Source organism: Lucilia sericata, unplaced genomic scaffold (assembly GCF_015586225.1).
Source record: "Lucilia sericata isolate MDLA Ls3-8-SP2 unplaced genomic scaffold, ASM1558622v1 Contig000204F_arrow, whole genome shotgun sequence".
Taxonomy (NCBI): Eukaryota; Metazoa; Arthropoda; class Insecta; order Diptera; family Calliphoridae; genus Lucilia; species Lucilia sericata.
In genome coordinates, this window is record NW_023994232.1 from 440839 (window position 1) to 453077 (window position 12239).

At 29.6% G+C, this 12239-nt stretch overlaps 1 protein-coding gene across 6 annotated transcripts in view; it reads right to left on the reverse strand.

Moving 5' to 3' along the window:
* Positions 1–1564: 1564 nt before the first annotated feature.
* LOC119601990 (neuroglian) overlaps positions 1565–12239 on the reverse strand; it is a 67371-nt gene continuing 56696 nt past the window's right edge. For 2 of the 6 annotated variants that reach the window (XM_037953287.1, XM_037953288.1), the window contains 6 exons: positions 8124–10360; positions 7468–8044; positions 7242–7406; positions 6800–7177; positions 6612–6712; positions 2433–2620 (listed from right to left, as the gene is read on the reverse strand). In XM_037953287.1, coding sequence (XP_037809215.1) covers positions 2433–2620; positions 6612–6712; positions 6800–7177; positions 7242–7406; positions 7468–8044; positions 8124–10360 — 3646 coding nt within the window. Of the gene's footprint in view, positions 2621–4198; positions 4975–6310; positions 6453–6611; positions 6713–6799; positions 7178–7241; positions 7407–7467; positions 8045–8123; positions 10361–12239 lie in introns of those variants that run through there. The other 4 variants (XR_005231304.1, XR_005231305.1, XM_037953286.1 and 1 more) reach the window with 4 other exon arrangements.

A 12239-nucleotide genomic window follows, 5' to 3' on the forward strand; every position in this document is an offset into this window, starting at 1 on the left:
AATAGTTTATTTAGTTTAGATTTTGCAGCTAAAATGTTCATCATTCATTGACTATTTTTAACAAATCACATTCATTTGTTTAATATATTTTAGACTTCCTTTTCATTTTTTTCACCTTAGTGTCGTTGTTTTTTTTTATACATTTTTGAGTTTAAGTTACATTGTATTTGATTTCATATTGTAAGTGCAAAAATGAATATGACATATGTATGTTTGTATGTTTGTATATGAGTTTGAGAGATTACCCTTTCAATGTATTACCCATTTCCTTTACATAATTATTTTGATTTACTAACATTTTTTGTAATTGTTTGTAAATTGTACTGTTTTTAAGTTTGTTCAATAAATCGAATATATTACTATTTGCTATATAATTAAAGTCTGGTAAATTTTGAATTTGAATACGTCCCTTTTTTATTAATATTATCATATTTTTATTCATTCGTTGGGATATGCGTGCAGGTTGTCTTTTTTTGTATGTGGGAGGGAAGAGGGATTCTATGGTTATTTAAGAAAATTGTTTAGCAAAATATTTTTTTATTTCATTGTGTTTTATTTTGTAATCATTTATAAATATTCTTAATTCAACATAAAATCTACATTAGAACAGGAGACAAAAACGAAAAACGATACAGTTTATTTAATCAATTTTATATTTCAAATAATGCCTACATAAATTTTTTCTAAGCAACCCTGTAATTAATTTCAATCATCAATAAAGCAAACATTTTAACCTTTATTTAATAAGTCAAAAAAAAGTTAAAATCTTAAAACTGAAAAATTCTTAAAAAAAAAACTTATTACAAACAGGCAACAGAAATGAAAAATCGCTAATAATTTATGGTTAATAAAATTTATTTGTGTTTATTTAACTTGTACATTAACATTTTTTATTATTATTAATTAATAAATTTTGTTTCTTTATGTTCAAATGAAATTGATTTTCTTTAATTTTTGTTAAAGCAAAATAACAAATTAAGAAAAGTTAATTGTTAAATATAAAAATTAATTAAACATTAATTACACTATTGGACGAATTGCAAAATATCATAAGATAGACTTAAAATAATTTAAAACATTATATAGTTTTTTTAAATTGAAAATTTAATAGTGTCAATTTTAAAGCGTAATGAAAGAACTCGGTGTAAATGAACTTAGGATGCATATTTAAAAGCCGATCTAATTGTGATTAATAGTTTGTAATATTTATATTTAATTCTTTTGATATTTTCTCTTGAAAAAGTTTTATTATTAAAAAAATTGTTATTAAATAAATGACTTTCACAATAATTACCTAAATTTAGTACTGTTTTCAACGCATACAGGAGAATTGTCTTTTAACATTATTTTTGTTTTTTTAAAAATGCTTAGTTTTTGTAATTATTTCTGTAGTATTTAAAAAAAGTTATAAAAATGAACACAGGTTATACATACCTACTTAAAATAAATTCATATATGTAGTTAATGTAAATTTCAAGTAATTATAATCTAATTTTAAAGAAAATCAATTGAACATTACTGTCGTTTATTTTTTTTCATTTCAAATACATTTTATAAGATTAGAAACATAGTATGTATTTTATACAATATGTTAATATTTTATTATTCAACTTATATAATGTACATTTATTTAAATACTTCTTATAAAATAACTATAATAAATGAAGAATTAAAAATCAAAAATAGTAGACATTGCAAAAACATATTGAGATTCTTGATGTTAAAATTCATATTTTATATTTATAATAATGCATATCAGGGTGACGAACTAATCGTTGGATGTTCCCTTAAATTTTTTTAAAATAATATTTTTTTAGATACACTTTTTTTACGAATTTGAGTAAATTTACACAGAATAATCTAATGACAATCTATTACTTTTAAAATTTTCCATAATTAAATATTGGAACATACATATTTTAAAATATTAATTTTAGTGGGGAACAACGACTGAATAAAAACCCTAATATGTATATTTATTAATGCATTTTAGTAATTTAAAATTTTATTAAACTTATAAAAAAAATTAAACACACACACATTTGTTGTAATATTATATATACGTACTATAAACCTAATTGTTATTATTTGTTTTACTGTGTATTATTATACATATTTTATTAATTTCGTTAAAGGCTTTTGAAAAGGTTTACGGACTAAAAATTTAGAATGTTTGTTAAATTTCTTGTTCTTTTCCTTAAAAAAAAATATTTTTAAAAAAGCTGCATGTCTTAGAAAATTTGCCATTAAAATAAGAGAATACCAAAAAATTTTAATTGTTTTTTTAATATAATTAAGCATATTTGAAAAAGCATATTAATATTTGTTTTTAAATATAATTTGCATTTTTAATTCTTCTTGCAGAAATTGCGCTTTGTTTTTTTAGGTTTATTTCTTATAATTTGTATAAGAAACATTTTTAGGAATTAGATTTAGACATAAGTAGCTACGGCAGCTGTAGTATTTGCATTATTTCCCGCAGCATTCTGCTGTGTTGGAGCTGGAGGCGCTGTAGGTGTATGTGCCGCAGGTGTATTGTTAACGGGTTGTGGACTTACAGGAGGCTGCAGTTTACCTGGTACATACTGTCCAATAAAAGAACCATCTTCAGTAAATTGACCTTAAGAGAAAAAGAAAATAATGTATATCTTAAAATAACTTTCACCATTTTTATTTATGTATGAGGTATTTTGTGAAATATAAACTAATGCTAACGATAAGGTTATTTTAGTTACAAACATTTAAAATAAAATTATTTCTTGCTATGGGTTACTTTGTATACGATTCCGATGAAAAAGTTAACGAAAAATAATTGTTCTATCGGTGTCGCATCATTCATTGTCATAAACAATTTTATAACATAGAACGTTGCGACACCGGTTTAGGTATAAACATTTTTAGGTATAAACATAAACCTCTTCTGTATTCAGTTAAATTTGAAATTATTTTTATAAAATAAGTATTGCAAGTAAGTAAATATTGAACAGAAAATAAAAAATTTTCAACTTTATGTAATGAATCGTTACAACTATGTATCTTGAAAACAACCAAACAGGTGTTTAGATTTCAGGCTGGTCTAGCCAAATCTTTGATAAAAAACAATATGGCACCCAAATGGAAGTTACTGATGTTCCCACCGAAAATTTAAATTTGGTTCACCATTTCTCAAAATTTTTGTCCTGACGTCAATATTTGGTGAGCTGGATCAAAGAATAAAAAGGTTCTTTTTTAAGGTTCTTATGATTTTTATTATATTTCTTGCATATAAACTATACGTAAATTTAGTATCATATGAATGGTCTTTGGGTAACTATTTCAATGGCATAACACAATTTTGTATAAAACTCCAAAATTATTACAAATGTCGTAACTTTTCGAAAAATGTTTAAGTTTTTCAAATTTTTACATGGAATTATTTAATGTAATTAATTGAAATAATTACATTATAAACCTGATATAATTTCACCGAAATGGTTTTTTCTGTTTTTCGAAATTCGATATATTTCTTTTATTTAAATATTTTTAATCCTATTTTCTCCCCGGTATTGTGCTAGCTATATTTATCTAACGTACATAATATGTACATCCGTATACGCGCATTTTCATTAGCTCTACATTGGTATATAACACAGTTTATCTAAAATATGAACACAATTTATTCTAAGCATCTACTTGTTTGTTATGCTTTCTTTGTTAATAACGGTTTGTATGTTGTTTTTATCCTTTGATCCAGCTCACCAAATATTGACGCCAGGCTAAAAATTTTTTGAAATGGGGTCTTAGAATCAATTAAACTTTAATTTTAGATGGCAACATTGACACATTATTTTTCCTCCATACAAATTGGACTACCCTAATGTACATACATATTGTTTGTTCATTTCAATTTTTCGAAGTTTAGCTATGGTTCCAAATTTCAAAAATGTTTAAAATATTTTGTTAAAATATAGGTTAAAGTTTGTTAATTTCTACAACATTTTTATTTAATTATTTATTAATAAAGGATTAAAAAGTTAAATAAAAAATGTCTATCTTATTAAGGGGTTTCAAATAATCGAATTATAAAAATAGAAGTGTTAAAAATAAAATAAAATGTAAAAATAAATACCTTTTTCAAATTCTAAACATTGTTAAAAAATTTTTAAAACTAAAAGGTTTTCAAAACAAAACTACTTTGTGAAATAATTAACTCAAAATATTTTGGGTTTTTACGATTTTTAATTATTTATTTTGTGTTTTTTATTATTCTTTAATACGAAAAGAGGTACAAATTTAACTTAACTAAGTTAAATTTACATAAAAACATTACAAAATATTTTTTGATTTTTTTTATATTTCATTATATATAGTAATTAATAACTAAAAAATTATGTTTAATGTTAAGCTTTATTATATAAAAAACTATATATTCATTACATAAAAAAATAAAATAAAAAAGAGAGAGCGTCATTACATTATTAGAGGAAGGAGGGAAGGACAAAACGAATAATAGCTACACTAAATACTTATAAAAAGACAATATAAAAAAGTAAAATAATAAAAATAAAAAAAGTAAAAATAATGACAATGTAAAATAAAATAAAAAGTAAAAAACTTAAAATTCAATTACATACGCCAATAATTTGTAAAAAACTAATAGAACATATGACGTTTAGATATCCAATTGTTATTCGTTTCTTTTTAAATGTTTTTTCGAGATTTTCTTTTTATATTATTAAACGTAAACAATATGTAGCTGCTGGCAGTTGATTTTTGTAAAATAATAATCATATAATTTAATTTTGAGAGTGATGATTGTTGTTTAATTATTAATTTGGAATTTGCTGGATCGCAATATTTTTGTAGTTTATATAATGGTTTGTAAGGGGGGTTGCTGGTTTTTCTTTAAATTTATATTTTTTTGTATTTATTTTAAACTAAATCAAAGTCCTTTACGTCCATATTGACCTATAAATGAACCATCTTCATTCATGCCTACACACGGTTTTAAAAATATTGCGATGACATCACATAGTGGTAGAAAATAAAGTTGCATTTCATTTTTCAAAATTCAATAGGTGATGATAAAACAGGTGTTGTTGGTGGAGGTTGGTTGATTTTAAGGTGGTTGATTATTTGTCAAATCGTAACACAAGACACATAAATTAAAAACATAAAAAAATAAAAATAATAAAACATAAATTAATTTAAAAAATTTTATAACAATAAATATGCTTGAGCTCTATTGCATGATGATGAAAATGAGCTGGTTTATTTATAAAAAAACATTGCAATTGTGATGAGATGTTTTGATGCTTTCTGAATGTGTTTATGATGATGTTGCTTCAAAGCTGGGCGTGTTATTTAAAATACTTAAAGAAAATAAACAAACAAAGCCAAATAAAACATGAAACTTTTATAAATATAAAATTTAATAACTTGCATTTTCTGTATTTTCAAATACAAATGCCGGTGAATTTGAAGTGATTTATGTTATACATGAGTGTAACGCTTGGTTCCAGTACTTGTAAGATCTTGCAGGTTTTATATTAGATCGTACCAGAAATCAAAGTTTATATACATATGGATTTATATTTTTTTGTTACTTTGATTTATTCTAATTTTAACCCCTCAATCAGACTAGTGCTCGACAATAAAATTTACATAAAAAAAAACATTTTTTTTGTGCTCAAAAAATTAAATGGCTGAAAGATTTTTCATTTCATGTATTTTATGTTTTTAAACAAACTTTCATAGTAACTGACACATAGATGCTTTTTCTGTAAAAATATTTACTTATATAACTAACGATAAGTGGTTAAGCAGAACTTTTAAATTTAAAATGACCAAATAAATTATTATTTGAGAATTTAATAAAATTGAAATCTGCATAAAAAAGTTTTTGATATGTATTTGTTTTTATTAGTATCGTTACAGTATTCATCAGAATTCAATTAGGACTGGTGCCAGAATAAAGCAAATATTACAATTTAATTTGGACAAAAATATATTTTAAAACATGAAATTAATTTATATTTCAGAAAAAATCATTAAGCATAGGTATGTGTGAAAAAAATCGTGATTATATTTAATTTTGTTGTCCTTTTATTGAATATTAAATATACATATTTATGTATCTTGTAAATCATTATTAGTTTGCTTCAAAAAAATTAAGCAATCATTAACTAAAGAAGTGGTTTTGATTTGTTAGTTATCCAAAGAAAAAAACATTTGTTGCGTTATACATTTTTTGAAGCCGTGATTAAAGTTTGTCGTATTTTCAATTTCTTTATCGTTCAACATGCAAAAAATTGTTTAACCAATATTTTACCTTACAATTTTTACAAAATTTATTATATGTATGTATTGTGGTATAGATAAAAAAATCTATTATTTTTTAACACCATACGATGAAGCCTCATCTATATGTTCTGATAAAGTAGGTAAAGTTTGATTTACTTTACGTGCACCTGCTGAGCTCATTTTCAACATAAATGCAAATAAATAAAAATCAAAGAAAAATAATAATTAATAAAAAAAAAAAAAATAAAAAATAAAACATCAATGAACTACACATAGTAATTGAATTTCTGTTTGTATGTACATGAGCTTTTATTATTGGGAAAACATACCTGTATCACCATCCCCGTATTCAGCCATAGAATCTGTATCACTTTCCAAACCTGGCTTGGCTGAACTTACAGATTGACGACCAGCGCTCTTATTATCCAAACTAAAATAAATGGAGAAAATACAACAAAGTAAATATGAATTAGTTTATTAAAATTGAATTAAGTATATATTTCCTATATTAACTTACGGCTGTGAGTATTCATGGAAACCACCTTCATCTGGGTAGTCTCGTCTGCCATTGGCCAATTCACGATCATGAACATCGTATTTGCCTCCACGATTGCGACGGATAATACAAATAATAATAAATAATATGATTATGATGGCTAACGCCAACATCATGCCGATAAACCAGCCGGCATTTGCAAGATTTTCATTTGGAACTTTGATAGGACCATCGACACCATTGGTGTCAACCTCCTGTGCGGCACTTTCAGTCATAAAATGACCGTCAACTGCCACTACGCGGAATTCATAGACTGTATCGGGATCTAAACCGGCCACTTCTTGATAATCACGATTTTTTTCTTCTGGAGCCTTATTCCATTCTGTTTCGCCTTTAATTCTGTATAAAAGAAAGTCTCATTATAGTTAAATGTTCGAAAAGTATTTTTCTTAGCGCTTTTAACCTGTATTGCGTGAAGAAATGTGTACCAGCATGTCCTTCAGTATTTGGTTTCCAGTTGACACGGAACTTGGCTAAGCCATTTTCTGAAGGCAATTGTTGATATTCAAAGAAGGGCACAGCTGGTGCTTGTGAATCTTCTGACAAAGTTCGTTTTTCAATGAAATGCCTGAAAAACAGAAAATTTTTTCTATTCGTATTCATACACGTTTCTCTATAAGTATACTCACTCTGAACCCTCTCCTACTTTAGTGGTAGCGGCAATAGAAATGCGATATTTTGTGTTTGGTTTCAAACCGGCCATTTTCATACTTGTCACATTTGGATCAGTAATATGAGGATCATATTCACGTCTTTCACCCACATAGCTGCCTTTCACTTCTTCATAATATACTCTGTAGCCAGTAAGTTTTCCATTGGGATTTAAGGGTTTCTTCCAGACCAACCAGAAAGCAGAGGAGCCCATAGGATAAGCTTCAAGTGATTCTACGGGGGACGGAACGCCTTCAGGTGTATCAAAATCAATAACGGCACTAGCGGGACCATTGAATCGTCCATTGTAGGCCAAAACACGAGCAAAGTTCTTGGAATCTGGTTTAAATTGTGTTACCAAAGCTTGGTTAGAATCACCCTTAACGTGAATTTCACGTAAGCCTTCTTCACCCTCCTTTTCAGTCCATGTTTGAATCTTGTATCCCTTAAAGTGACCACGGATTGATTCAGCACTTACGGGGTTCCAGCCTAAGATGGCTGAAGTGGCACCGGTTACTTGGATCATACTGAAATTTGTGGGAGCTTCCAAAGGACCTTTGAATGGAGTATAATAGGGTTTTTATAAAAATCTAAAGTCATGTACACGTTTATGATTGTTTGTAAAAATACTTACGGTCTTCGCCGGAATATCCAATAATTTCTTCAGCGGCTACATTTGCTTCACCGCGTTCGTTAATGGCAGCAACTTTAATGATGTAACGCACAAATGTGGGTTGATCGGTAATTACCAAACTATCTTGCTTCCAATCATAGATGTCCTTGTTTTCCCAAGATGCTGCAGGAATATCACGTTTCCAAGACACACGGTATTGGAAATTGGGTGCATTGTGTTCTAGCTCAGGCATTGGAGTCCAGGTGATTATCAAATTGTTGGGTTCTTTACCTTGACCAGCAACATTATCGGGATTTTTGTAGGGAACGTCGGGTTGTGTTGTGCAAGTTTCACTGTGGCTCGATGGAGGCGAAGCACCGATTTTGTTGAAAGCAATCACACGGAAGGTGTAATTCGTCCAAGGTGACATATCGACCGTAAAGGAGAAATCAGTAGAAGGCACCTTTTCAAAGGCAACGTCCCAAGAGGCTGGTGTAAAGGAGGTATTATACTGAATGGTATAATGCAAAATGGGAGAACGATTGTCACCCTGTGGTTCCCAGTTAACTTCAGCATGGCGTTCCATACATTTAACTCCAGAGAGAAGAGGGGCATTCGGAACATCTTGGACAATCAGATTTGCTTTGGCGGAGGCTTCATCCAATTCTGTTCGGGCCACACAAGTATATTCGCCCGAATCCAGCTCGATGGTCTTGGCAATTGTCAGCGAGTTATCATTGGTTTTTACAAAACGGGCTTCAGCTTCGAAATCGATTTGCTGGGAATCCTTCCACCACTCAATTGTCAAATTTAATGTGTCATCGTGAGCTTCGTTACAGCGGAAAGTGGCGGACTGACCAGCGGCTACTTCGTAGTTTTGTGGTTCTTGGGTGATACGTGTGTGCTCTTTAACAATCAACGAACCGTTCGCTGATTTCTCTCCGAATTTGTTCTTAGCGAAGCAAGTATATTGGCCGGCGTCATTGAAGCTGACTTGTTCGATTTGTAAGTCTCCCGATGGTAATACTGTGTAACGACCACCAGTCAATTCGAGACCATTACGAATCCATTTAACTTGAGGCTTGGGAGCACCGAACACACGACAACGCATGGTTACGTTCTTGCCATCAACAGTAGCTTCTTTGCGAGGAGGCTCCTCAATCTCTGGCGGCAAGGCCAAGACATTCAAGTAGACATCTTTGTAAACATAGCCCAAAGAATTGGTAGCGTTACAACCATAATTACCAGTGTCCAATTTCAACAAATCGCGAATAATAATGCGATTGGTTTCCACGATACGTCTGGGATTGGGCGGGGCTTGACTAATGGGTTTACCATTGTGAATCCATTGAATCGTGGGCTCGGGAGAACCAGCAGCTTCGCAACGAAATTCGACAGTTTCATCTTCGGCAGCATTTTGCATTTCAGGTTCCACAGTAAAGTAGGGAATGGCGTTGATTTGTAGGTTAATGGAATAAGATTGAGCGTTACCCACACCGTTGGAAACATCACAAGTATAGGTACCATTATCATCGAAATTAACATGGCGTATAACCAATGATTTGCCATAATGACCCTGGGTTATTCGATCACTCCACTCTATCGGTCCGCCATTTTTCTTCCACACGGTTTGCGGTAATGGCGTTCCTCCATATATACAAAAGAGTTCTGCACGTTTACCTCTTAGAGCAACTTCATTCTTACGTGTTACATACTGTTTTCTGGGAGCGAATTTATTTTGGGAAGCACTAATGCCGGTCTGCTTAACATCCAAGAGCACACGATTACCAATCTTGTACTCACTACGGAACACTGAGGTAGCAGAGCAAGCATAATAGAAATCATCACTGGCATCTTCTCGTGTAACATTCGAGAACCACAATGTGCCTTCGGGATCCAAAGTCATGCGAGAGTTATTTATCGATTTGATATTACCATCGATGGACTGTTGTATTAACCAATTGACTGTGGGCTTTGGCCAACCGTCAGGTGCTTCACACTGCAGCGAGAAAGGTTCACCCTCATTGGCTTCTACGGTTTTGGCAGCTTCATCTTTGAATGCATTCAGTTCAGCCTTGCGTACGAACACAGAGTTTGATGTGGCAATACCGAATTCGTTTTCGGCAAAACACTGGTACTGACCCAAATCTTCATCTTTTGGTGAAGTAATAACCAAGGTACCACGTCCAGGTTGCTGCAACATACGATTATCGTATGCTTGCCAATCGAATTTTTTGCCGTTTTTCACCCATCGGTAACTAAAAATAGAAAATAAAAGGTTATTTAATTATTGTTAGATAATTCTTAAATATATTTAAATATTTCGGGTAATGGATTAACAATCTTGTAAAAACAAGTAGAAAGTTCCTCCCATTTAGTTACTTGTTTTTAAAGTATACTTTATTTTTTTTTAAGTACTTGAACTCTATTTTTCCGGTCAGTGTAGAAAATTCACATTGAATCTATTCAATAGAAGAAAATTCAACTCAACAACAAAAACAAAACATAGATTTTGCCGCCACAAAGCCATGTCGACCCCAATTTAGCCTTGAGCATTACAAATAAATTTATGTACCTATGTAAAATACGTAATAAACATTACATACATACATTCATACATACATATGTATGTAAATCTTTTATATTCCATGTAAAGTTGTATTTTCCTACGAATCAAACATCAAAAAAATAAATAAAACCCTATTGTACTTTACTACTCACTACTAGCAGCCATTGCGTTTAATTTGAAGCTTTCAAACAAACATGGGTTTGAGTAAGTAGGTCAAGAGGAGGAGGAGGGAATACAATGCCGTAGTTAGTGAAAAGCAACACTCAAGCGTAGAAATAATATATGTAAATATCTACATAAAAATTTAATACATATGCACATATTTACATATATATGTTGTATGTACGCATTTGAAAATGTTTCGGAAAATGTGTGGCTGATAGAATCTAAACAAAAGTAAAAAATAAATTATACAAAAAGTGAGTTATGTATTAATTTTGACGTATACCTACTCGTAAGTCTAGATTAGTCATTGCAAATGATTGATTTTTAAAGAGATTTGTAAATGCTATATATGTACATATAAAGCCCGACGACGGCCTAGCGATATTTCTTCGGATTTGATGAAACATACATCCTTCTTTCAAACAAACTAACTAAATGCTGTATATAAGTATTAACTGAATATAATAAAAAAACTAAAACACATTTATTAAAACTTTAACCAAATTTTCTGGTAATGATTACATTAAAATATTAAAAATTTATTTCCACAACTTACACATGTTTACAAATAAGTAGGGTGGAAGTTTCCTTCAGAATAAGTTACTTATTATAGCATTTCTATATAAAGAAGACGGTAGTTATTGAACCCCAGCGGTAGGTTTTATATTTGAAGTGTGTCTACAGATATAGTGTTACCTTTTTCAATTTATGCCAACACTTTCATTTAAAACGAGAAAAGGAGAGTTTAAAACCACATTTCATTGTAAACCAACTCTTTTTGTCATTTTCATTAATCGACTATTTTATAAATGAATATTCAATTTCTATTTATTTTGAGTCATTACCTAGTATTCTATATGTATACAAATACATCTATATGTACATATTCTCATTTAAACCATGAACACAAAAGTTAAAATAAAAACTATTTAATCTAAAAAAAAGCTCATGAATCTAAAAAAGGTGTTGTAAATAAAACAAAAACCACATCCCCACTTATACAAAGAATACTAAATATTCACCGCAATAGAATCAACTGAGTTAAATAATGTTTTATATAAAAAATGGAGCGACCGACCATAATGTCGCGTGTCCATTAGTGTTTATGGAAATTTGGTCTAAAAACATTAAAAGAAAATTACCATTGTAATGATGATCATTGGCTGTCAAGTGCTTAGAGCAAAACAATGCCAATGAAAAATGGAACTATGTAAAATGAATTTCTTAATAGGAATACATAAATGTATTACCTAAAAAGAGCTATCAAAAAAGTTATCCTATATTTTTAGTTCCCTAAAATATCCACCAATCCTTTCAACCAAGATAAAAAATATTTGTTTCTCTACAAATATTTTTTTCTGCCTTGACATCCAACATTTCGCTTGACTTTTAGTTCTTTATGT